Source organism: Monomorium pharaonis, chromosome 11 (genome assembly GCF_013373865.1).
Source record: "Monomorium pharaonis isolate MP-MQ-018 chromosome 11, ASM1337386v2, whole genome shotgun sequence".
Taxonomy (NCBI): domain Eukaryota; kingdom Metazoa; phylum Arthropoda; class Insecta; order Hymenoptera; family Formicidae; genus Monomorium; species Monomorium pharaonis.
This window is the reverse complement of record NC_050477.1, coordinates 12,852,122-12,880,067: the sequence shown is the minus strand read 5'-3', so window position 1 is coordinate 12,880,067 and position 27,946 is coordinate 12,852,122. Positions and strand designations below refer to the sequence as shown.

General features: G+C 33.1%; 3 protein-coding genes and 1 long non-coding RNA gene across 7 annotated transcripts in view; 2 read left to right on the top strand and 2 right to left on the bottom strand.

Moving 5' to 3' along the window:
• Positions 1 to 4,514, bottom strand: part of LOC105838770 (ubiquitin-like protein 3) — a 50,146-nt gene extending 45,632 nt beyond the window's left edge. Inside the window, exon 1 of the mRNA XM_036293822.1 lies at positions 3,578 to 4,514. Coding sequence (XP_036149715.1) covers positions 3,578 to 3,610 — 33 coding nt within the window. The 5' untranslated portion in view covers positions 3,611 to 4,514. The remainder of the gene's footprint in view (positions 1 to 3,577) is intronic.
• LOC118647890 lies at positions 424 to 2,530 on the top strand. Its single transcript, XR_004965049.1, has 2 exons — positions 424 to 1,362; positions 2,357 to 2,530. It is a non-coding gene; the product is annotated as an uncharacterized LOC118647890 (long non-coding RNA).
• A 674-nt stretch (positions 4,515 to 5,188) lies between the features above and the next one.
• Positions 5,189 to 27,946, top strand: part of LOC105829145 (putative protein FAM10A4) — a 30,082-nt gene continuing 7,324 nt past the window's right edge. Inside the window, exons 1-3 of one of the 3 annotated variants that reach the window (XM_036293818.1) lie at positions 5,189 to 5,315; positions 6,431 to 6,715; positions 7,650 to 8,062. In XM_036293818.1, coding sequence (XP_036149711.1) covers positions 6,436 to 6,715; positions 7,650 to 8,062 — 693 coding nt within the window. In that variant the 5' untranslated portion in view covers positions 5,189 to 5,315; positions 6,431 to 6,435. Of the gene's footprint in view, positions 5,316 to 6,049; positions 6,313 to 6,430; positions 6,716 to 7,649; positions 8,063 to 27,946 lie in introns of those variants that run through there. The other 2 variants (XM_036293817.1, XM_036293819.1) reach the window with 2 other exon arrangements.
• On the bottom strand, positions 10,729 to 25,004 carry LOC105832777 (sarcalumenin). Of its 2 annotated transcripts, none has more exons than XM_012674010.3 (11): positions 24,788 to 25,004; positions 18,912 to 18,995; positions 18,767 to 18,846; positions 18,508 to 18,688; positions 16,433 to 17,149; positions 16,072 to 16,326; positions 15,487 to 15,603; positions 15,130 to 15,362; positions 13,101 to 13,292; positions 12,746 to 13,009; positions 10,729 to 12,416 (listed from the first exon to the last, which is right to left on the bottom strand). In XM_012674010.3, the coding sequence occupies exons 1-11, from the start codon at positions 24,858 to 24,860 to the stop codon at positions 12,033 to 12,035; spliced, it is 2,580 nt and encodes an 859-aa protein (XP_012529464.2). In that variant the 5' UTR covers positions 24,861 to 25,004; the 3' UTR covers positions 10,729 to 12,032. The 2 variants fall into 2 exon arrangements, with proteins under 2 accessions (XP_012529464.2, XP_012529465.2); XM_012674011.3 differs by having other exon boundaries at positions 15,130 to 15,302; positions 24,788 to 25,002.

The following is a 27,946-nucleotide window of genomic DNA, read 5'->3' as shown; positions in this document are numbered from 1 at the left end:
CTACTTTTAAGTGTGACGTGTTAATTTTTCCATTCAAACAATATCCAATATCTCCATTTCTCTCAAAATTTATCTTTGAAAAAGAGTTCATTCCTAATTAAAGAACCATATGTATATAGACGAGATCTAACTTTACGAATTTTAAAAAAAAACGGAAAAATGGAAAAATCATGTGTATTTGAGTGATCAAATAGAGAAAAGTGATCTTCACAATACAGGACAAACGCGACTTTTTCATCCTTGTTTTTTCACAAAAAATTTCAGAAAGACTTTGTTCTTAATTATCTATAGGTCTTCTCCTTAAACAAGATATTTACTTAAATTTTGTACAAAAAATTCCCTTAAAATTTCTGTATTTTCAAAGAATTTAATTTAAAATTTTCTAGGAAATAAAATTAGAAAAAGATTAGAGGTAAAATTAAAAAATATTTTAATGCGTTTTTAAAATAAATTTCTTTTGTGTTTTATAACAACGTTCCTTATATATAAAAAAGTCATTTAAGTCGTAAATGTTGAGTTTGCAAAAAGAGTTAATAAATAATAGTAATAAATAATATGATCTAAACAGTCCCTAACGATCTGTCCCGTAATACATGGATCTAGCTTATCAGAAGTACAAAATTCAAAAGTATACTTAACGACGTTACTTTAAATAAAAGTATTTTAGTACTATTATGAATTATACATGTATGTATAAACTAAGGTATAAACATAGTTTAGACATGTATATATATACATATAGTTTAGATAAAATTTACGTATAAATTGAACGAAATATATTACAGAACTGCGCACTACAGAGTCAATATCGAGTTATTGAGTAAATATAAAGTATTATAACGTATGTGTAGATATGTGTGCCATATTTACTGCTAATCAATTGTCGTCACTTTTTGAATTATCAAGAAGAAAATGATCGAAATTTTGTGAGGTAGAATTTAAATGTAAAAGTATAAAATTCACAAATTTTCCGAATACCAATATCTCATGAATCTTTAATTTTCAAGGGTAAAAAAGAAATCTTCTCGAAAATATTTCTCGATTTTTTCGCAGTAGTAAACACTTTGAATTAATAACGATGAGGGTGCCGGAAGAATTTTTTTTCATGCTGACAGGTAAAAAATTCTAGTATTTAGTCTTTCGCGTTTAGCGACATATGCGATATTTTGTGTTTCACGTTCAGCACTAAGTAATGTCTCATTACGCGAAAATAACGAGCGCAATGGACGTGAGTGGCGTGACGGAAAAATGAGACTCAGAATCCTACTTAATCACTCGCGTTAAATGCACGATAATACGCGAGTGAAAGAGAGACAAGAGGAGCAGGAGGGGGAGAATATAATGACAATTGCGGTATGGAACGTAAGTTTGTGAATCATGGTTTGTTATGAAACGGAACATACGTTAAAGGTATCAAGGTCCATGGTACGATGCATTTAGTGTCGCGTTTAGCGCTAACAAGTGATGTCGCTCGATTCAGAGTTCCATCCATCTAATGGAAATCAATGTCAATGTAAAACAAGGACAGCAAATCTCTCTCTCTCTCTCTCTGTCCCGTTATCAAATTTGCAAAAAAATACTATAAAACGCGATTCTACATAAGAATCAACCGGAAAGTAAATAACTATTAAAACAATGGTTAAGAATCGTGTTTAAATTTTACACACGTGCTCGAACATAACAAGAGAAAGATCACTGATATTTTTATATTTTCGATAACGTTTTGAAGTGTGACACATATATTCTTAAATAAAGAATAAAGAAAGAAATTTGAATGTATTAGGAAGAAAAAACAAATTCGTACACAACAGTAACAAACAACACTGGTTTATCTGTTGAAACACTGGTTTAAATGACGGCAATGGAGAGATAAAGAGACAAGAGAAGCATTCATTCAATATTTTTAAATTGGAATACTTCATATCTTGTCTGGCTTGGGAGTAAGTCAGCCGTGATGTTTCGTACTTTCGCACCTTATCTCATTTCCTTTTCAATTCTATGTTTTCTCATTTTTATCAGCCGCGAGGCAAATCTCTGAATCATTTTACAAATGTCAAGACAATGAGCAATAATGAGCGTCCGATTTATCCAAGTTGGATATAATTAAATATTGAAACAATATTCATGTAATTAATTCCGGAAACATCAAATCCGCAACTTTTCCTGTTTCGTTCTTATCTTGTTTTCTCATTCAGTTTATTAAAATTTTCTAAAAGAATTCCCCAAGAGTTTCTGGATTTGCCAAGAAGTTTGTTTAGAATTTCATGTGAGATATAAAAGAATGTTTTAATGGTGCTTTGAAATAAATTTATTTTTTAATTTAAATTAAATTTGATGTAAATTAAACTATTTACAGGTATTTTAAATTATTTTCCGAGGAGAGGAAAGACGGTTTCTGAGCATGCATCAATATTATTTAATTGCTTGTCAATTTAATTTGTGTAAATTACACATTCTGGTTTCATGTAAAAACTGTATGTTAACATTGACAAAATTGCAGCGTGCAATTCACGTGAGCTGGAGATGGTAATAAAAATCATACAAAAATTAACACCAAGATCTGCTGTAGATCGATACAGACGATTTCATTTTTATGTTAAAACTTGTTGTATTACAAGATTTCTTAATCATACAACCTCTTGAGTTTTCAATATTAAATTTGAGAAAGTACTAAAAAGAAATAACATGAACTACTTAAGGCATAGAATATCTCTTCGCAATACACGAATTTAACTCGAAATTCGTATAAAATTCGAAAGACGATTAAACACACAACATAGGATGTATCTTCTAATGTCACTGATTTTTTAAATAAAAACTTATAAGTTATACGAGAGATATGCTACATTCGTTACAATAAGTGTCGACCATATTGCATTATCAAAAAAAAAAAAATATTCAAAGAAGCCAGCTGTTCACAGAAAGATAGAATATAAATTTAAAGATACATTCCAAAAATTTCGATAAAAATTCATGATTTTCAAGAATCAAAAAGAAATCCCCTGAAAATCCCTGAACACTTTTCCCGCCCATAAACCCTCTAATTATTCCGCAAATTACTCCCCATTATCATTCTCGCGAACCGCGGTAGGCGATACTTCCGCTTACTCGGAAAATCCTGTCGATCGCGAAATTTTCACGGGGTGGCAGATGCGCGTAGTGTCACGTTCGACGTATATCTCACAGTTTTCCGACGTCATGGCGCAAAAGGCTGTGCGAAGGGACGAGGCGGAGAAGAAGGAGGAGGCGAGCAGGAGGAAATGCAGAAGTTGGACGAGGAAGAGGAGGAGGAGGAGGAGGAGGATGAGGTTGCTGCGGGGGAGGCGTAGGAGAGGCAGAAGGTGGCGAGAGAAACGAGGATTCTCTCCTCTGTCCTCTGCGAAGACGAGGAGCAGGGAAAAGGGGTGGGGAGAGGGGAGAAGGGAGACCATCGGAAGGGTGCGGTGGACGTGAGACAACCGATGACGAGAGACGCGTAAGCGCGAGGGGGAGGAGAGGTAGGTCGACATAGATGCACCCGATGCGATACCGTATATGATATGAATGAGATATAGAGAGGGAAAGGGAGGAGGCTTACCTTGTCCGAGGGTATGGCGCGCACCGTAGTCATCGTAACTGATGGCCAGCAGGCGTCGTGTCGCGAGTAATCCAGGGTAATCGGTGGTGGGATCCGTGGTCTTGATAACAAGGTCGGGCGTCTCGCGACGTCCTCCGCCGACGACGACGACGACGACGACGACGACGACGACGACGACGACGACGGCGACGGCGACGACGACGACGGCGACGACGACGGCGACGACGGCGACGACGGCGGCGACGACGGCGACGGCGACAGCGACGGCAACGACGATGACGATGACGATGACAACGACGATGGCACAGTGATCTTCGAGACGATCGTCGGCGACAGAGTCGGACGATACAACGGGGGCGACGAGGGGTGGGAAACGCGGAGTCACGATCCGCAGCAGATGCACTTTTTTATTACTACGGCGACGACGAGAACACACTCTCTCACTCTCGCGCTTACACAGGGGGCCCGCCTCGCGCGCGTGCCACACTACACCATCTCGATGAGCCGATCGCCGTGTCGTGTGTGCGTGCCCCTCGCACGACCGCGACCGACACCCCTGGCTGGCAGCGGAGCGAGCGCTTCGCCCGATGGCCGATGGCCGCCGCCGTCGTTACTTGTACGCGTCCGGGTCGGGCCGTTGTTCAGGCAACATGTTTAGCGATGCCGAGGATGCTCCTCCACTCGAACGGACGCCAGGCAAATCGCGCGCCACAGGAACGTTCTGGACGCCGACGCGGGGAGGACGCACTTCTCTCTTGGCTCCTGGGGTGTATCACGACCGCACCGCACCGTACCGCACCGCACCGCACCGCACCGCACCGCACCGCACGCATGCACGCACGCACGCACGCACGCACCCGTGTCACCCGTTCTGTGACAGCACCAAACACATAAAATGGCGATGTCGCCGCTGGAGTCGAGAAAACTTCGGAGCAAACGGGTGTCGCGGAGGCAGCGCGATCGACTAGACGGCGGACTCGATGAATACTATGGCAATGGCGCCGCAGATTGTGCTCTCGGTGAACACATTGAAGTATAGATGGAGACTGGCCATCGGAGGGCCACTTTTGATTGGTCGAGAATTATCGTCAATTTCCCGTTTATATTTTTAACACGCAAACCTTTCCACTGACGAATACAAATAGAAATAAACGTTAAAAAAATGAAATATTATCTTTTTATGTGCAATACTTTAAAGTAATATATATTAAAACCTTTTTTGATTTATGCTTCTAAAGCCAGCGGCACACGAAGCTTGTTTTCATACAGTCTTGCTTACTGAATGGAAATATACTCTATTCTGATTGGTGAATTTCTGAAGGTAAATAAAAATGCACTAATTAGAGCAGAGTATTTCCAGGCAAGTAATCCAACATGAAAACAAACATCGCGTGTCGCTGGCTTTATTTTGAGCGTTTTCCAAAAAGGTGAGATGAGATTATCTGTGAGTGCTACGCTGCGATTCCAAGCCCGAGCAATGAACACACTCGCTTGAATGGCTTGAATGTGTGCTCGGTGCGACTCGGCCTGTAGTTCGGCCGACTCGGCGCGCCGACTCGGCCGAACGTGGCCGATGGTAGCCGAGCGTGCGACGACTCACGCCGAGCACAGTCAAACGCGTAACGGCCACGGCCACGGATAGACGGAACGGCGATGTGTATGTGAGTGTGCTCGGGCTCGGAATTGTTCGGAATCGCAGATCGCAGCAGGTAGAGGTGTTCAATCTTTACGCTCGAGTGTGAGTATAATCAAATAATTCATTAATTCTTATGGTTGCGGCTCACACATTGTAGACCCTGTATTAGAATTATTACACACAAAGGCTGCGTTTCAAATTTTATTGCTAGTGAAAATCTATAATATAATTTATATTGCGTATATCAAAGTGGATCAAAGTCTGTAGATGAACGAACGAAGGGAGGGGAAGGAAGGCTTTTGCATGAGTGCCATTTTGGGGCTATAAAGTGTATGTGTAGTGTTTATTGTACGAGAAGAGTAAATGAGTAGTAATAAAAGTGAAATTGAGTGAAATGTGGAATCGAAAGTGAAGGTGGAATTGATACATCGTATTGGCCCGGCCATGTGGGATTAAATGTATAAATATGGATGGGAAGACCTTCCTTCCCATCCCGTCTTTCATCTACAGACTTTGGCGTATATTGGCTGCGTTCCGATATTCATCGCCAGTACTGAAATTCTACAGTGTATATGATGTAAACTATAGATTTTTAGTACTGGCAGTGAATATCGAAACGCAGCCATTATAGATTTTTCTGCCTATTGAATTTCGGAACGTGGCCAAAATGACATAAGCTGCGTATACATAGCAGAGCGTTGGACCAATGAGTATCTTATGTAAATCAAAATATGGCGACTTTATGTTGGGAGCTCATTGGCTCAACGGTCTTAAAGTACCTTTTCATGCTGACGCTTGTGCTACACTATGCATTTCATGTGTAATGGCTCTTAATGTTCTGCGTTTTCCGTATCCGGCTTTGAATGAGATCGCGAAATCGCGGTGTTTATATGATTTGTTGTACGTTTCGATCAAGTGATCCGGAGTAAATAATATAAGTACAAACGGTAGCGTGCAAAGGTTTGCTTCGGAAGATTACCCGTTCGTGATAAACGGTGAATTTGTCTGATTTGGCGGTAATTCTCAATTATTATTTCTAAAAGCAGAACCTAAATTGCATGTCCTTGAAATTGGACGTAGTAAATATGTACTATTAAATGTATGAAAATATACAACTTTATCTTTGTTTTGTTTTTGTATTACAATGTTATAGACGCATTTTTATTATACAATGACATTTGATTAATAGCATTTGATGGATTGAAATCTGTTTGCAGGCAATATGGAGATGCCTGTGTTCAACGAGAAAGTTGCGCAGCAGCTAAAAGTATTTACACAGCAGTGCATGAATGATGCGTCTCTTTTACATGACCCAAAATTGTCCTTTATCAAGGAATTAATTGAACATTATGGTGGAAAGATACCAGAGGCCAAAGCCAACAGTTCATCGGATACCAAAACAGAATTTGAGAGCAAACCTGCAGAGCCACAGTCTGTATCAGAACCTGAAGATGAGGAAAGCGAAGAGAGTGATTTGGAGTTGGATATGACTGGCGTTATTGGTTCGTATATATTTATTTTTTCTAAATTACACACACACATACACATACATATGTGTATGTATGTATAATGTGTATAAATTTATTTTATCAGAGTTGAGAAGTATCTCGTTATTTTTGCAAAATTAGATTTGTTTTAGTAACTGTAACTTGATAATTATTTTTTTCTAACTAGCAACTAATTTAATAACTATAATTATTTTATATATTTTACACTTGTCAATACATACACTGCATTCAATGGAGTAATAAATTATTTTTAAGAATAGCTATTATCTAATTAAAATAGACGCTTTACTCTTTAAAATAAGTAACAATTAGTTTATTATCATTTTATCACAAAGTTATGACAGTTTATGTTTGTGAACTTTTAGTTGAAAAATATTGATTTTATAATTTTGATTGTAAATGTATTAATTTATCATAAATTATTAATTTAGTTAAAATATATTAAATATATTTTGATTTTACATTTTTAAAATAACTGATTTATTATACATATAAAATTATATATTTAAAATAATGTAGCATACATATAAACATGTTTAGTATAATAAGTAAAATTATTTATATAATAATATTAGAAATGTAAGAGTCTCATATTTAAAATAGCAATGTGTATAGACAAAGAAGTAACTGAAAAGTAACTTGTTATTTTTTAAAGAAGAAAACTTATTATAAATATATAATTATTATAGTTCTACACAAAGTAATTTTTTAAACTCTGTAATTTACATTATTTTGCGTAATAATTAAGAGTCCAGATTTTTGTACACGATTCTGTGTTGCACTTGCGAGTGAATGAGGATGTTTGCTGAAGTGAGATAGATATATCGATATTTGGGTAGATTGAATGCAATCAGTGGGTTTCAAGTTTTCTCGAAATGTTGTTTTAGTTGTCTTACTTAATATAGCATGCATTTCTTTCTTTGTTTAGAACCAGATCAAGACACTCCTCAAAAAATGGGAAACTTGACTTTACAACCTACAGAGGAGGAAATTGCAGAGTCACAAACGAAAAGATCCGAAGCGGTCTCAGCATTTGTAGAGAAAGATTATGAAAAGGCCATACAACTTTACACCGAGGCCATTGTATTGAACCCTCAGGCAGCCTTGCTATACGCTAAACGCAGTCAAGTTTTCTTAATACTGAACAAGCCTAACGCTTGTATTCGTGACTGTAACCGTGCCATAGAATTAAATCCGGACAGCGCGGCGGCTCACAAATTTAGAGGACGAGCTTATCACCTGCTTGGCAAGTTTGAAGAGGCGGCGAATGACCTGAGATTGGCCTGTAAACTGGACTTTGATGAGCAAGCGGACGAGTGGCTACGCGAGACCACGCCGAATGTAAGTACTGCTTTATGTCCTGCATGAAAAATATTGAATTTTGCATGATAAATGCATTGTCTTGTATGAGTAGGATAATTTATATATCGCCTTACAGAAAACATATATATATATATATATATAAGAATGAGTGAGAGAGAGAGAGAGAGAGAGATATTTCTGCACACAATCTTGTCCAATCAATTTTTTTAACGAGGTATATAGAGAAAAAAAATCAAAAATTAAACTTAAAACCTGTTGAATACTAATTAATCACTCTCACAGAGCTATGTGCTATTCTAGAAAATAATATTTTAAGAAATAATGGATATTTTAAGTTTTATACTAATCAGAGTAATAAAATTCTATACATTTATTGAATTTTATATAATTTATTATAAAATTCTATAATTAAGAAATAATATTTTGCTTTATTTTGATTTTTAAGGAATCTTTACATTTCAACAGACCGTTCTTATATGACAATTTTTTATACTTTCGCTACAATAACAAAAAGGTATTCCAATACCAATACTTGATCACATTGACTATATCGTTTTTTAGTTCCATCAATGGACTAAAACTTCTTGTGGAGCAACTAGTGTTGCATTTTATTTTTCGACATGATAACTTTCATCTCTTATTTATTTGTGTTCATTTTTATATGTATATTTTCTTTATTTTAACTATTTTAACATGTAAAATTTTAATGTATATTTTATATGGTTTTATTGTAACCATTTAATCCATTGTTTAGGTATTTATTTAAAATGGTGTACGCCCTAGTTAATTTACTTAACATCATTTAATGAAATTGAGGAAAGCCAAGTAGATTGAAACGTTTTAGTTGATATTGTGAATAAATGATAATGAACTTATAATTTTAAGTCTGGTTTGCTCGTTTATTAACTTTAATTTATTTTGAATATTTTGAATTAAATATGATCCGTTTCTACTTTTTTAATATTTTGACTTTTAAATATTATAGTTGAATGATAAAATTCTATACAAATTTAAACAAGTTTATAATATAATTAATAAAATTTTCTAAATCAGAAATATTGAATATTTTAACTTTTAAACATTATGGTCAAGTTATAAAATTTTCCAGAAAGAATTAGTAACAGAAACATATTTTTATGTAATTGTTGCATAAAAATTCCTAGTAAAATACTATTTCATAAACTTGTAAATTGCACGATTTATTTTACGAGTCATGATCTATATTTAGATTTTAAAGCAACTCGTGTTTTGAATATGTAATAGTTGCTATAAAAACAAATTACTCTTTAATTAAGATAAGCTTTTACGAGTTTGCATATTTGCCTTCTTATTAAACAAGAATTAGTATATATATTTATCTACTAACTTTAATAAATTTTGGTAATTGTATTTGGATATTAAATAACGTAGCATATGTACAATAATACACAAACAGTAACGACGACACACCTTATTTAAAATGGACGTGTGTGTGCGTGTATGTATGCGCGCGTGCGCATAAGATTTATATAAATTTTATATATGTATGTATATAATGATGCATATGATATATGTGTGTATGTATATGTACAAACTTTAAGGAATTAGATGTTTTGTTAACATTCATTTATAACATTAAATTTACTTGACGTAATCTTTGTATAATGTAGAATAATAATGGTAACAAATACCAACAACAATGGTAATAACAGTAATAATATCAATACACGTATTCAAACGCTGGATAGATCGCATTATATCATCATTTCATGAAAAAGCCTGCTTTGTTGTTCGCAAAATCAATTATGATACTTCTACATGTTCGCACTTTTATTGAAAAAATTAATAAGCATGCAATAATCTGGAAAAAACCTCATATTTAGGATTATGATTATGATGTCTTAGGATTATGATATTTGATTAAGATCATGAATATTAACATAATCCTATATTCAGAATAATTTATTTAAAATTAATGAAGTGTGTTTGAAATAATTTGTTTAAAACGGATGGCACAACATAAATTATATAAAAATAAATTTAAAGATATAAAGAAATTGAAGAATCGAACTTTAGATTGAATTTTGCGAGTTATTTAGAATTTAAAGATTTAAAAATCGAAGAGTCTAAAAGAATCTAAGAATTATGTCTATCAATCCGAAAAATTAAACGCGAGTAAGAATTTTAGAAATTATAAATTTTAAAATTTTAAATATATTTTTTAAATATTTAATCAACATTTTCTTATTGTTATTTAAAACTTACAGTTTTCTATATATATATATATATATATATATATATATATATATAATGTACATAACTATTTAAAAAGATTCACCATTAAAGATATACTTATATGTCTAACAAGAATTAAAAGGAAGCCTAAATTGTCGGTCAAAAAACATCAGACGATCTGTCTCACATGTTAAAGGGATGCTGGAAACAATCTGTTTCATTGATTAAGCAATAACTTTTGTAATGAAATTGTATGTATTTCTTGTATATAGATTTGGAAATCCTTTTCCAGAATCAAAGTAAACGTATTATTATCAGTCTAGAAACTGGACTTATATTGAAAACGGAAAGAAATACATACAAAATCTTGTTAATGGTATGCACTAATGATTTTACATTATTGACCCCGATCAAGTTTGACGGTTACTCCAGCATCCCCTTAACTGAGCAATCCGTGAGAGATCAACATATTATTTTTCATTATTTAATGACATATTTTAATAAGAACACAAAATCAGCTTATACAAGGTATTCCACAAAAGCCACAAGAAGAGATCATTCTATCTCTTTTTTGTAATGGAAATATTTTGGTACAATTAGTTTAATTTCCCCGGTACAGAGGAATTTGGCGGACGAAATTGTTGTTCAACGTTACATCGATTCTGGAGAGTCTATATTCTTCCGAGATAATCAGCAGATGTCGATTTGTCGCGAAAATTTAAGAACTCGGTGTAAGAGTGACTTTAATTTACGTTTTCAAGGGCTCGAGAAAATTAATCTTAAAATTAGAATAACGATTAATTAAGAAACTTATATATTGAAATCTAATTAATCAATGAAACCTCACCTAAAATAAATTTAATTTTATAGGCAGGTAATTTCTACCTCTATAGGCAGTTAATTTTTACCTCTAAAGTAATATTTCATAAATATAAGATCAGATAAATAAATAAGAAAATTTGAAATGTCAAAATTAATAAAATTAATAAAAAAAGTTAGAAATTATTTTTAATTTTAAAATTAGAAGTTTTTGAAGTTAAAATTCCTTTCATATGTTGAAATTAGATTTTTTAAATATTAAATTTTAATAAATTCTTTCGAGTACCTAGAAAAGTAAGACAAAAAGCTACTGTTGCATTGGTACCTTAAATTTTCAGCAAGAGAGGAACCGATATCTGAACACATAAATTCAAATCGAATTCTCACTGTCCGCTTTTGGATCGGAATGGTAGCACTCGCATTGTTTTACCAGACACCAAACGATACACCTACTCTTCTGCAACCGAGGAAGTGTCCCAACCACTGAACTCGTGATATCACACTCCACATCACGTGCTCATGTTTTTCACATTGTCACGTTATGAGGGACGAGACTCAGATTTAGAGATTAGGTAGCGTTTACTCGCCCGCTCGAATGACAGTACTCTCGATTTTCATACTTCGAGACTCTATGCCCTCCGCCGCAATTGTCGTGCTTTTTTTTTGCGCACAGACTTCTCATCATCGGAGCACACATATTAAAAGGACACACAAGGGACTCGCTAGATGGATAGATCTAGCTGCCTGTGTTTCAAGAAGAGAAAATCCTTGGTACCATCTCAAATATCGGACTACGTTCCTTAGCGTTGTCGAGCGTTGTCTTTAAGCTACCAAGGCGTTTCGGCTACGGGCTGAGCTGTTTCTTTTGTCGGTCCAGCGGAGATAAACGTTGCTTTGTCGTCAGTCCGTATTTCACATGGTATCAAGAGCTCCGTTCCGGAACGCGGATTTTCACTCAACTCGATGGGCTGTTGCCTTCACTCTCGTGCAGCGCTGTCTCCACTGACTTCTTATAATTTCCCACCAGCTCGGGTAGATCATAGGCGATGGCCACGTCGAGCCTGTTGATCGGACAGCCACGGAAGTACGTGCACGTGGAGCTCAACAGCGGGAAGTCGTAGAGCGGGTTCAAACGGAAGAAGTCGCGGTAGACGTCTGGATCCGGTAGATCGTAGCGCGATATGTTAGTGAGAGTGCTCAGGCCCTCATAGATATGATAGTCCTGCGGATTCTCAATGATCTTGTCGCTGATCTCCCGCTTGTTGCCGAAGAATGTCTTGTGATTGTAGTACGTCGTCAGATAGCAATCTACCATCTTCGCGTGATTGCGCACTCGTACCTGAAATTGATGAAGATCAAACGCGTCAAATTGATTTTTATTAGTATGTAGTTTTATTCACTCTAAAAAGTGATGGTGTTTATATAACTTTCATCACGTGATGTTTACATGTTTATAACGCTAACATGAGAATTATATGAGAATTATATAAACACCGACAAAGTGTTGAATCCATACCCATTGCTTTTATAGTTTTCTAATATATGTATAAAACAATAGATTTTTTAATTTTTTTAATAGAGGAGGAATTTTATTGTTGATTTCTGTATTCTGTATTTCTATTATTTTCTCTAGAAGAGGCCGATTATTCTTCGTTGGAATGAACTTACGGCGAATCTTCTGGCGCTCGCTATTTTATGCTCGACCCTTTTGTCTATCGCAGAACGTAGGTCGCGGAGAAATGCGCGTTCTTGAGCATACAGCAACCTGGTGGGTGCGCCAGCTTCGTAGGGTAACGACCATAATGATGTGGAGTACATTATTGGTGGTTCCGCACTCGACATAAGCGGTGATATATTCCAGATTAGAGCGCCTTGCACTCTCATGAGCTCCTCGGGCTTTACCTGATCGGCTTTGTTGAGGATAATACGAGTCTGTTTAAAAATAATGTTATATTAGGGTTTTTTTTTTTTAAGGAGGAAGTCTCTTCAAGCAAAATTGTTCCAATGTTTTTGTTGTATTTACCTGATATTCTCTTCCTTTTAACTGATCAAGAATCGCCTCGGTTTCGGGACCAACATCCAACTTGGCGGGATCATAAACTAAAAATATTATGTCCGCTCGATCGATGAACCACTGGCACGCATCGTTAAAGGGAAATAAGCGTTGCACTTGCTTTCGAATCTCTAAGATACCTGGAATCTCGACGATGTTCACCTAATAATACAAGATAATTAACTTTGTCACGAATTTTGATATCAGACTAATTTTTTTTCAAACTTTGTATCCAGGGATTTTTCGGATTGCTAATCGATGAATCAGTAGTCAGAATTTTAAAACTTAAAATGACCAATATAGCGGTTCAATAATATAAAATTTTCTTAATTTTCATAAAAATTAGTATATAGTTTTTTGGTCGCTGAATCTGAATTTGAAGCTGAAAATTTTGAATTTTGAAAATCCATGATAGCGGAGGCAGATGAGAGACAAATTGAAAACAAAAAATCTTATTAATTTAGAATTTGTTTTCTGGATTTATTTTTTTTGTCTACTATATTGATTCTAAAAATTCTTGATTTTAAAAAATTTGATAATTCTTACCTCAAATTAGGATTCAGAATGACCCAAAAAAATGTAATAAAAAATCAACGTAACGAAAAAATCTGAAAAGACTCTTTAAATACTTTACTAAATTGCCATTTTAAGATTAATAGTTTAGTGAAAAATACATTTTCATAAAAAAATAAAAAATTTCCTACTTTTGGTTTTCTAATTTTTATTTTTGTTTATGTATTGGGAACTCTGAAAACAAAAAACTATTCTTAAAGTAAAAAGAATCGTCAAAATAATTACAAATTAAGCGGAAAAAAAGTAAAACGTGGAAATTTCACCATCACCCAAAGGATTAATATACTTTTTTGCTATGGTTTTATTATACATTCTAAGTTATATTTTGAATAATATTGGTTAATAATTTTTTACTCTTTTTTAAATAATTTACTCTATTTTTAAGGTATATGATCTTGTTTACACCGCATAACCTGATTATATCGTAATCTATACTCTGACCTGAAATAGACTATCAAAAAGCGTTTGTGTCGCGTAAACTGATAGATATGTTTAATTCAAAGTAGGTAACATTTAGTCCACATGCAGATTATTACATTCCGATTACACGGGTGTTTAATCATTCTTGGTTTTAGCAAGTTTATGTTACCAATTACGTACAAAACTTTATTGCACACAAAAGAATACTTATATAAGCCATATACCAGGATTAGTGGTATACTTTATGAATTTTTAGGCCGCTTTTATTTTATCTCCATTTACACGCGTTATATCTAGTTACGTCGTACGGCCTAAGATAGATTAGGGATTGTGGAAGAAATAACTTGATCCAAACTAGTTCACAACTGTTTATATCGTCATGACGTTCGACTGTTCGAATCGAACATAGGGTATAGAACTTAACGAACCTGTAAGTGTAAACTAGACAATTATTAGCAAATTTGGGTATACACAAGGAAGTCAAGAAGGGACGCTTGCTTTCCTTAAATTTTGGCAGAGAAAAAATTAAATTGTGAAAATAAGTTTTAAATGAAAAGTTAAATGCTTGTTGGCTAATGTGTGATTCATGTTTTGTTCCTTAGAAAGGATTAAAAAATTAAGAAAGAACTTAAAAAATTAGAACTAGCAGTAATATTATTATAGAAAAAATTAAAAATCTTTCTCGCCCCCCCTCCTTCTTCTGTGATTAACATTAAAATATGATTTTCTTTTAAATTTAAATTTTAGAGCTTTATTATTTTTAAGTTAAATAAATTTTTAAATTTTAATAAAGAATAGAGCGACATTTTTTTATCTTGCATAATTTTGATTGAGAATTGTGTATTAAACATTGTAGTTATACTTATGCCGAGTAAAAATCATAAAGTCAATCTTTACTAAAAATATATAATTAATTTTGAATTATTTGCTGATATATTCTGACGTACATATTTCTAATGTACATAATAAATATTTGTAATTTGAATAATCGTTTACGACTGCTTACCTTCTCTAGCAACTTATTATTAAGTCGCAGGCCTCTGAGACGATCCAACAGACCTTGCCCGAATTTCTGAAGTCCCGAAAAAGTCCAATCGGCAGCTAACTGGGTGCCGTCGAGAACCTCTTCCTCCTCGCCGTGCATTATTATGTTGAAGTATGCTGGTGACGGCTCGGCTCCTGTGTCATTTTTTCCATTTGGCGATTTGCAATGCTCTTCTAAGCACTCTCTCAAACCACCTAAACACTCTCTGTATATTCATGCTCCTAGCATGCTATTTATCTCTAAGTCTTGACTATTTTATCAACTCAAACCCAAAGAAAAAAGTGTAAAAAAAAACCATTTTTCTTTTAATTAACCCACCTGTTCTCAATGACATTGGCTTGTATTCGATGTCGAGCAGATAATTAACGATGGACGATTTCCCACCGCTCCACGGTCCCATAAATAACACTAGTGGCTTAGAGAATATCTCGGGATCTAATAGAGTAGTAAAATTAATTATCTTTATTATTATTGTTATTAATTATAGATTAATTATTACTAATCTTAATACATATTATTTATTTGATTTTAATATTTAAAGCAAATACATTGTGTAATAAGTGCGGAAAGTTGGCTATTTTAATTGCTGATCCGCACGAATTGCACATATTATTTTTTGTTACAAGTAGAAAATAGCAGAGGCGAGAAGTTCAGAGGCGAAGGCGTAATCTCTCCCGCAAGTAAAAAAATATTTTTAATGGTTTTAAGTAAATTAATTTCTTTGTAATCTCTCTTTTGCGGTTTGGACGATTCTCTGGAAGTGTGTGTTCGCTATTACTTTGACTTTTTGATCGAAAAAGGAACATGAAAAGGAGGACTTTTTACGCACATGTAACAAAAATTTATTTTTATATTAAATGATATAAAAAAATATAATTTATTTTAAAATCATAGCTCACTTACCTCCAAAATGCCTGTTGCTCAAGTCTCTGTACTTGTACATGGTCTCTAATGGCTTTATGGCATTATCGTAGAGCCTCTTCAGATCCCTAAGAATAATGTCAGCCGCTCTTTGTATCGCTCGCTCCTTTTCTTCATTCTCTTCGTCCAGTTTTAGCAATTGATTGATGTGATCTCTTGGCCGAAGGTTCTCCGGAATTTCAATTTCTTGAATCAGATCCTCTTCTGGTGTAGGTTCTTGTTCTTCCTCACTAATAGCTAAGAACACAGAATTGTTATTATAAACATAATGAGGCTAGAATAAGACAAACTGATAGTTTTTGAATATTATTTGTAAGATTTTTTTCTCTTGAATTTCTTTTACCTTCTTCAGATTCGCCATCTGCTTCAACAGCTTCCTCGCTTTCGACTTCTCGTTTGTCGCGCGATTTTTCATCTTCATTTTCTTCTTCGTCAGATTTTGCATCCTCTTCTACGGATTTCGCCTCTTCTTCCTCCTTTGATTTCTCCTCTTTTGCTGGTGGTTCCTCTTGCGCTTCGGTAGATTTTGTTTCCGTTTCTTCCTCTGTCGACTTTGTTTTCTCTTCTATGTTTTCGGAACTTACTGTTTCGGGATCTTCTGCACCCTCTTTTTCTTTTTCTTCACCTTCATTTTCGGTACTTTTATTCTGCTCTTCTTCCTCGGTGTCATCTTCACTGTTTACCGTTTGATCTTCGATCGCCTCGGCGCTCTCCTTGGCTTTACTGTCATTTTCTTCCTCTTCAACGCTAGCTTCTGTGGATGTTTGCTGTTCTTCGACCTCTTTCTCAGACTCATCCTCTACTCCTTCAGTGGCTTCTTTGGACTCTTCTTGTTCCTCGTCTTCAGCTTTCGAGTCTTCGATTTCTTTTTCTTCTTCGGACTTCGCTTCGTCGTTTACTTTCTCCTCCTTGGACTTTTCATCTTCTACTTCTATTTCTTCGTCGGACTTCTGTTCGTCTTCTTCACTTCTCACCTCTTTGCTTTCCGTTAATTTTTCGGAGGAGTCGATTTGTTCTCCATCGCTTTCAGCGGACGCTTCCTCAGCTTTCTTTTCTTCTTCTGAATAATATATTGGTTTTTCTGAATAATATGTTTTTTCTTATATTCTTTAAATACTTACACTTTTAATAACAAATCTGAAGATGTCACTGTTTAATACTTAACTAGTAAAGTACAAGGATTAAAAAAAAATTATAAAATTTTGGTGACAAGAGTTTTTGAAATCGTTGATTACAAATCTATTAAATTTAAAAATTCAAATTTAATATAGCAAGCAGAAATGATAAATTTTGATATATTTTAGTAATTCCGAAATTTGATCTATAATTGTTTTTTGATGTATGATTTAAATTTGCAATTATTATTTTGAAATGCAAAATGAAAAAAAAAACAAGAAAAAAAAGATTTGAATATTATCCCCATTATAACTCTGGTTTTAACTGAGAACAATTTCTTGTTATAAAATGATAGAGAAGCTCGTAGAAAGATATAGTGTTTCAATTTGCTATTTTTATTTGCCGTATATTAGATCCGTTATTTTGAAATTTTAATTGCAGATTTGTAATTAGCAATTCCAAAATTCCATAAGGTTTTAAAAGCGATTGAAAAATATCAATGTTTTTCTTTTCTCAGTCTCTTTTCCGCATCATTAAATTCGCCATTTTGAATTTTAAAAATTTGTTAGTAAACTTATAATCATCAACCCTAAAAAATTTTTAGAAAAATGTGATTTTGTAATATTTAACACGTTCGGCGCGATATCCATGGGACTGACATTGTACTTTTTAATTAGCCGGTATAGGCTCCTGAGAATCGACAGTATCAAGCTTATAAAATAAATTTAGTAATTTGTATAATATAAAAAATATATTTACACTTTTTAAATGTAATTTATTTAAACATTCTAAACATAAATCCTCTTAATATCGTTTTGCCTACAACCGATCATCTCTTGTCCCTCGCCTTTTTCCAATTTTGTTATCTGTTTACACTTTCGATACTTTTACATTAGCTGGCACTTTCTCCCCTATGGTCTAAATGGAGAGTGTAACAAAAATTACGTTGAGCGCGCGTTTTCTTCTGTTTATACATTGTATGTCCCAGCATCCGCTGAGCATTCTCCTTCGGCTGAACGGAAAGCATATTAAAACCGACTTCGGACCGAACGTGTTAATTGAAAAAAAGTACGCTACTTTTGTTCCCTCACTTTTAGATGTCATTTTGTATATTTAAAATATCTGATAGCAGATTTGTGATTAGTGGCCTCCAAAACCTCTGAATAGTATATATTTGCTGTGATCTTTTAAGTTTATCTATGATTTTTTTCCTAAATAATTTAAAATTAAAATTATGGCGCCATATGGCGTCGTCCAGCGTCGTCTTTTATTGATTAAAGCATCAATAATAGTTAATTTTACCTTCTTGAATGTTGCTAACTTCAGCACTTTCGTCAGTCACAGCTTCCTGTTTTTCTTCGCTAGCGTCGGCTTGTTCTTCGGTCACTTCCTTGCTTTCGTCGGCAGTCTCTTCCGCGCTTTCCTCTACTAATTCCTCGTTTTTGGTTTCTTCTTTCGAAGCATCGTCTGCTGCCTCGCCAGTCTAAATAAATTTAATAAGAATATCTTGCATAATGCAAATAAACTTTTGTTATGTGAATAAGTTAAAGATTATGCTTACTTCCTCGCTCGCAGGTGACGCTTCTTCATGACTTTCTTGGTCGAGCTCAGTTCCGACCTCTGCACTGGTCTCCAAAGATCCTTCAAATGAAATATTCTAGAAATCGCTGTGTTCCAGCTGAGTATTCGCCATCATCTAATATTACCTGTGCCGAGATCCTTCAGCGCCTTCTCGATATACGGTCGACATAGGTCCTCGGATGGTATCTGTTCGTCTTCGCATTGCACTCCTAAAACATTATTTTAACATTTTGCTCGAGTTTTAAAAAAACCTGTGCTTTATATTTTGCAGCATTTTATCAGGTAAATAATGAAGGTTATTAACATATCGTTGATACCCGTGTTTTTTTACTAAAAGGCAATGTATCATAATTTAATTCTAATATAATTAGGATTGAATTCGTCAAGTTCAACCGTTAATGATTTATGTGTCTGATTAATTCGCAATATCGGATAGCGAGGTTGACGTAGTAGAAGTCTCGCATACGTCGCCGAGATATTTACATTGTTCACGTTTTACCGAGTGCCTCCAGCTGCCAGAAATTTTCGGCTAAGAGAATTCTTGTTGCGCGCGTTAACGTGCCAAGAGATATCGCGCGCGCAGTATTAGATAACTCGTTGCACGGAGAGACGGAGCTTCGAAGCAACGGTTAACGCCACGCGACCACCAACCCGAAATATCTGACCCAAGTGACGCAAGAACTTGTCAAAGTCATTACGCACATTCTGGCCGAGCGAGCCGTGCGCGTGTTCGCGCCCGGTGACAGGTGTTCAGGAACACCTAGCGCGACTTGTCATCCGACGTGTCTCTGATGAAAGTTTGTATTGCGTTTCTTCAAGTGCGTTTTTTGTTAAACGGACAATTTTATATTACGATCAAACACAGCTGATTCCTGATAAATGCGATTGAATTTTAACGAATGTTTTAATGTTGGAGCGATCGAAAATTGATTGAAAGTTGGAGAAATAAGTAATTGATTTCTTTATAACAGCGAGAAACACAAGATTTTCTTGTAAAAAAATGGTTTATATTAACTAAAACTTTACAAAAATATAAAAGAGAAAGAAAAAACGAGAACGAAAGAGAGAGAGAGAGAGAGAGAACATAAATAAAAAAATGTTACAGTAAAAGTAACATTTTTCATTATTTTATTTTAGGTTTTTAACATAATTGTGAAGAAACGAGTCTTTTTCTAAATACAGATAATTAAAATACTTTAAAGAGCTCGAACTTTTTACTTTTGTTTTTCATATTTCTAAAAATACTTGTTTTTTTTAATACACCATATAAAAAACATGTAAAATTGTGTAACTAATATATGTAAAAATTATAAAATTTATGGTAAAAACTAGAATTCTAAAAATTTGATGTTTTTATAAAAAATAGTTCTTCTAATTTTGCAAATTTATCTTTAAATTAGTTGGTAACAATATCTCTTATAAGTTTTTATATAAATATATAAATTGTAATGTTTTATAATTTTATAAATCAATGTTAACATTATACATTATATTTGCATATTTTGATATAATACAGCTTAAGAAAAAATTACAATTTATTGATGAATTATATATTTTTAAATTAACTTTACTTCTAAATTTTCTTTTGTAAATTGTTTGTTTATTATAAAGAAGACTAATTTGTTTGCAAGTTGCAACTTTTTACTCTTACGTGTAAATATACACTTTAAAAAAATAATATCTAAAATTATATATCATTTGTTTCAGTATAGAAAGTTATTAGAAATAGTAGTTTAATTATTAAAAATTTAATATATTAGAAGTTAATTGAATTTACGTTTTATTAATATAAAATACAATATTCTTATCTTGACATCATTTTATTCACGAGTAATTAGTTTTACCTTCTTTCCTAAAGCGCTTGTATCTCAAATTTCACTATAAAGAGAGTTATTTGTGAAGAAAAAGCTTTTCTTAATTTCTTTTCAATTTGTACATAATATCGATAATAGTTTGCTCGCAACGGGACCTAATTTAATGAACACTACCACTGCGAAACGCAAGGACGGTGGAATTTCCACCGAAGAAAATGTCGATATCATCTTTCTAGGCGGTACCTGGGACGTGGCCGGCTTCTAAGTTTAGCGGTGGGTAGGCGGCTTTGAGCCGAGCAACACTCGAAAATATTTATATATTAGGCGAGCGAATCGTATTTTTATCATCTCTTCCCGCGAGGAAAAATGATGAGTTAATTGGATTGCTCGTTTCTGTTGATTAGATGCAGTTTATTATTAATTTATTTGGATATCGTATTATTTTTTATTAATTGATTAATCGACGTGATTAGTGCTTTTTAATTCAGGAAATTTTTGAAAATATATGGGAAAAACATTTTTTTCGATTTTTTGCTGTATTTTTTCTTAAAAAAATTTTTTTAGATGTCTTTTATTGTCTTCTAGTGTCAATTGTTTTTGAAAATTGTTTTTTTTTTTACATTTAAAAGCTCCAATAGAGCGCGTTTCGTTTAACGCTCACAAGTGTCATTTGTCCTCGTTTTATATTTGATAAACAAGAATGAAATGATTCCGCTGTCATTGCGAACATTAAGTAAAACACACTCGTAAGTGATTCATCAATAAAGTTCTATTATAATTCTAATCGTATTTTAAACATTTCCCGGAGAAAAAAATAGAAGGAACCAGGTTTTTTCTCACAATTTATTTCTCTAAAAAAATTAAGAACACTAGTACCTTACTATCACAATTGTCTTTCAATATCTTTCGAAGAAAACGAAAAAAAAAACAGGTTTTTATAATAAATTTTAGTTTTATAATTATATTTTTTGGGAAAGAGAATAATATCAAGAGGTGGCATGGTAGTGCCTCGCACCAAGTGTATATAAGAACACATTAAACTAGTTAGTCGACGTGTACAATAATTTGGATTTTATTTCGCGAAAAAATATTGAATATTAAATTTTTGCGAATAATTGAAATTGCTGCTATATGGATGTTTATAAAACATGTTTTAAAACTTATGTATTTTCATTAAAATTAAACTTGTTCCTAAGATAGATAGAATATGTTATATGACATAGTTTTATTTTAAAGAGCAATTAAACTGATGTAAATATGGTAAGATAGAGACTATAAAAAATGTGATAGAGTATTGAAATTAAGGAGTAATCTTGGCAGTTTTATTTGATAGTTGCTTGAACTTGGACGTCGCCGGTGGTGCCTCAAACGTCAGAGAATCCGTTGTAGTTTATGAGTTCACGTGATCACGCACGTAAACACGAGAAGCTTCGTTTTGTAGGATATCTTTTATGTGTCTCTCACTATATCTCTCATTGTTATATCATATACTGCAATTTCTGGCACAAGGTTCCGGTTCTTGTTGCTTTTCTGAGAAATGAGATCGTTTCCCCATTTGTAATCGAAGTTTTTTTATTTTTTTTTTTTTCTGTTAGATCAGGTCATTTTTTTATTTCACTGTGTTACGAAAATCTAATACAAATCTTCTTTTATTTTATGTATATAGTTTTTTGACCGAATAATGTGACAAGCTCCTCGTACGATTTAGTTGAATTTGATTTAATGTCGCGCAATTTAAATGCAAAAAATTAGATGTGAATGCTTTTGTGTTATATTTTAAGATTTAAAACTCAATTTTGTGAATTTATCTTTTAATGTTTGAAGTTAACTACTGATTAATTTTTTTCATAATCATTCATTTGTTTGTAACACCCTTTTTTAAAGGCCCAAGCAAATAAATAACTGTGAAAATAAAGAATGTACTTAAAAATAAAATATTTTATAAGTGTAAAAGACATGATTTATTAAAAATTAAGAAATTTTAGAATTATATCTTTTATCCAAGAAAAATAATAAGTTGAATTAAGTCATTATGTGAATAATACAAGAAATAAAAGAAAATACTATTTCTCGGCTGAAACAGATACTAACAATAATTTTATATTAGTTAAATGTATTTTTTAATTCTATAGACTGCGTGCCAATATAATTTGAAACGCAATCGTAAACTGAAGTTAGAAATATATCTCAAATTAATTTTGTCATCAGATTTAATAACAATATTGTAAGCATATTAAAAACTTGGTAAAGTACAAAATATTATTTAAAAAAAAATAGAAGACGATTAATAATGATCACTTAGTGCTTTAAGTGTTAAGACTTCTAGTATTAACTTAAGTCATATTAAACTTGACTTTTTAAAACCTAAAACTTCGTAAGTTTAACGTTGTAAGTCATTATCTAGGTTGTTATGGAAAAATACATCGTTATCCCATTATTTTTTTGTAAGTTTGTATTTTTTTGGTTTTTGGGATAATGTGATAATATAGGCGGATTTTGAATTACGAGTGATAGGAGAAGATGTACGCAGGCAGCTGTCGTTTGGCAAGCGCAGCTGCGCCGGATAAAGATAGAATCCTGAGTCTTGTTCCATAGTCTACGATATGTATAGCTTTTTGCCGCACTTAGTCGTAAGAAATTTTTGCCATCACCGTCTTGAAATGCTATAAATTTAAAATTTGACATGTTCAACATAATCTTTATAAAATATTAACGTCTCATATTTTTCGTCAGAGTTTATTTATAATTGTTTAATGAACTATTATTATATTATACGTGACGCTAATTAGAAAACAAGCATCCACCATAAATATCGAAAGTTACGATCAAATCTATTTTGCATTTGTATGATTTGGTTATTTAGGATATAAGGTTATAAGGAAATCAAGAATTAGAATTGTGGGATTTGTATAATAATTCGATCACATAATTAGAACAATTCATTTCTGGAGACTTAGAACGATCCTGGCACGGATTTATGTGCTTTCTTATGTAATTATCATGCGAGTTGATGACAGCCAACTCTCATCGATTCCCAAAATAACAAATCCTTGAATTGACGACTTTTATTTAAACTCCGAGACGACGCGTTGGCCTTTTCTTTAGCAATTAACAATTTAATTTAATTATTAACAACGAAATACTTTTATTTCAAAACGTATATGGTATATATTTAAAGTATGCTCAGTACATATTAAAAGAAAAGACATTATTTAATTTTATTAATTGCCAATTTATGAAAAATTATGACAAATTTTTTAATTTTATTGTATTTTTAATAAATTATTTAAATAATATATTAAATAATAAAGGAATAATAAAAATTGATAAAATAAAACAATTTATATAAACGCGTAATTCTATTTTCCATAACGTTGTCAATTATTGTATTAATTAGAATCGCTGAATCATTGAGATTTTTAGTAGACTCTTCGTGAAATATATTAAAAATTGTAGTTAAATCATCGGCGCATTTACGTACAGAATCACGAAAGCTATAGGGACCGATGACGCATACTGGTAATTTTACATAACATTGACCTTCATCAGTTGATCGTCATTGTTTCGTCAATGTTTCGATTTCATTGACATCGGCGATCGATGTCAATCGTACATTTCGAAAAAGCCCCCCACATTTTTTCTCGCTATAGTAACTCACGTAATTTGAATAATTCCGATAAGTCTTAGCATCAATCTATCAACTCAAGATGTCTGGTTTTGACATCAGTTATAATAATCTGGCTACAGCACGAATCAGAACGAATTCTTAATATTTTATATCGATGACAAAGTCACTCTAGATTAGCAGTCAATAAGGAATGAATGTATGTGTTTGTGGCTAAGTTTTATATCGTGAATCAAATCCTTTCTTGGCATGTTCTTGGCAAGCTAAAGTAAATAAATTTTTTTTATTCCATAATATATATCGATGACCAAATTAATGAAGAAACGCCATTAATTTATTGCGAAGAAATTTTATTCCAAAGTATAGCACACTTAGCGGTAAGCGAGCGGGAAGCTTCATATCTATTGGTCGCGACGAGATCGACCTACCAATCGATAAGATCGAATGAAGTCACTGGTTGCACGAATAAATTCACATTCGCGAAATCCAACTCAACTAGTGCGATCTGATCTTCAAGATGCACTAAGGTCTACGTCCATGTGGATCTGATGGTTTTACTGACCTCGTAGGGCAACGGCTAGAAAGCTGAGGAGGAGGCCCACGACGAGCGCGGGTCTCATCCGCGCACCCGTCATCTCGTCGCACTAGACACTACGCGATCGGCCGGAGCCAGGATCGGCTGGCGCACAGCTCGTCCTCTCTCACTTCTCGATCCCGTCGTCGCTCTCGACTCCAACTGGCCCGCGAGGCACTGGCATTGTCACTACCGCCAAACCCCGAAAACGCCCCTCTCTTCCTTCTCTTTTTCCTCTTACCCCACGAACGCAATGGCAGCAACACAGTGACGGCTGGTGGTCGCTCCTCTTTTTCTTTTCTTTATTGTCCCACTTTTCTACCTTCGGACTACCTCGTGGTCGTCGCTCGGACGACGGAAGAACTTCCGTTGGATGTGTGAAAGCTACGTTCACCCTCGCATATACATTATATTGAGTGCGTTGTTGAACGTTGTGACCAGAGTCGGCCGCAATCGACAGTTGCGAGAGTTGTCTGTTGACTCTACAACACGTTCGACGTTATTGGCTTTGGCTTTGGACACCGGATGCATTAGTACTGATTCGATGATTCGAACCGAACTCCCGAGTCGCCCTTATGATCTTCGATATCATCTATTTCCTGATCTCGATTTGGTTATGACATGTTGTGTAATGTTAATGGAAAGGGGAGAGGAGGATCTATTTCGATGATGAGAAGTGGGTAGTTCTTATTTTTACGGTGATCACGGTGATACGACGTAGATCAAGGTCACGTATTTGACGCAACTATACAAAATCCGAAGTAGAAATTAACCGCTTGTTTCGATGTTAAACTGCAAGTTCTTCGTAACTTTGCTTAATATCAAAATTTATTATTCCGAAGCTTTTTGTCAATTCAAAATATCCATGGTATTATGTCCCACTAGACTCGAAATAGGTCTTTTGATGATATGCTACAGTCCTACAAAAATTTTTATCTTCTACAAAAATAAAGTTGTTCCGGATTTAAATATGAAGGATAGGATTTTTCATAAAAAATCAACCCCTGTGAGTTTTATTCTTAATGTATATATTTTGTTAAATATTCATAATGTGGAGTAAAAGTGAAAATCATATATTTTCCACAAAAATTAAGGTAATAAGTTTTTTCTGGATTTATTTTGGAGATCAACGTAAGGGGGCTGAAAAAAAATTGGTATTTAGTGATTAAAAAATTATTATTTAAATTGAAAATAAATAATAAATAATAGTTTAATAGAATCAAAACGTTAAACTTTATTGTAATCATACATAAATTGATTTTTAATCGCTGATAACAAATTTGCAGTAAAAATTCCAAAAATTAAATCTAATATAGCGGATCTAATATGATGGACCAAAATACAAAGATAATTTATACATTTTGGTCTGATTGATATGTTTAAGGTAGACGATAGAAAAGTAAGAGTTTGACTTTATTATAAGTTATCGAACATTGGCTACGTTCAGAAAACACAACCGTTGCACAACAGTTGAATAATTTGTTAATATAATTGGTCTAAATTTAGAGATTTAACAGTAAGGACCAATAATCATTGACTGCTCACTGATCACTTGTGTTTTCTGAACGTAACCATTATTAATTAAAAATGTTAAAATTTTTATAATTTTTATTTTGTAGTCCTGTAAAAAATTATGTGTATTTAAAATAATGTTTAATTATATGTTATTTAGTATTATAAATTTTGAACCTCATTTAGATCCACATTCAAATGCGAATCAGTTGATATATTTCTGTTTTGTAAGTAATGCAGTTATCCAGCTACATATTTTGTATATATTCTTATTTTTCGATTACTTACGGACGTAGACATTTTGGTACTGAATTAAATTATCTCTTACAAATTTTATAAAGAACATTACGAGGAACATTTTGACGAGGAACCTGTTGAACAAGTTTCATGGAAAACAACTATTAACAATAGAAAGAATTTTTTTTATTTGATCCAAATTTATCTTATCCTATCCTATCCTTTGGAAAGGACCGTTGTTACCGCTCTTCTCTTTTAAATTTTAGTTATCATTATTTAATGTTTAATCGTTTGTTCGATTGTTTAATTATACTGTAAAAAATGGTTAATTTAATCAAGTTTTAATTTGGTTAAATTTCTTCAGTTTAAGTATTTATATTTTTACGTTTAATACATAAAATACTTGAACCGTGAAGAAATTTAATTAAATTAAAAAATGTAATCAAATTAATAACTTTTGTTTACTTTATGTAGGTTAATATTTTTGAGAACACTCCTAAAGTTGATTTAATCTTTTCACTTTCTAGTAATCTGCGTACTTTTGGCAACTTTGTAATAATTTTTTAAATATTATTATTACTACAAAGATATGTATTATGTAGAATTTTTTTATAGAACACACGGTTAGAAATTTTGGATTACACATGTAAATTGTGATGCATTTAAAAATAAATTTTCTCGGCGTTTTCGGTGCTCATTGGCGAGGGATCTGTCTGAACGAAGGGCCAAGTGATTCGTTGACTGCTTGATGATGTCATTGTCACGAGTCACATCAAACGTCATTCCCTTCGAAACCTCATCTTTACCATGTGGTTTCTCTCACTCGTGACTTATTTTATCAATTTTTTTATTCATGACAAAAGTATGCATTTCGTGCTGTTATACTTTTTACTGTTCACTAAACAATGTATCATTTGTCTAACCAATAATGTATGTTAAAATTAACATTAAAATTACATTCTTACAATCTAGTATCAGATATAGTGAAAAGATAAAATGTAAAATTTTCAAATATAAAATTTTGACATAAATTTTTCAAATTTTCAAATTTTTATTATTATTATTATGTATCTTTATCTGTTAGATTTAAAAATCTCTCTTTTTTTAAAGAATTTTAATGCTCATCATTGTTTCGTATTTTTAACATTTTGAAAGCATTATAAATGGTTATAGACTTGAAATACTAAATTTTTTGCGTAGAACTTCATGTAAGAATTTTTGAGTTTGAACAAATTAAATAATACAGTTACTCTATTTTTTAACTTTTTATAAATTTCTTCATAAAGTTTCTAACTTTCGGCTGGCGATTGATGAGCTAAATTGTTTTACAGCATCTAAAATATTTAAAAGCTTAATAAAAACAGATATTGAATATTAATTTATTACTTTTTATAAAAA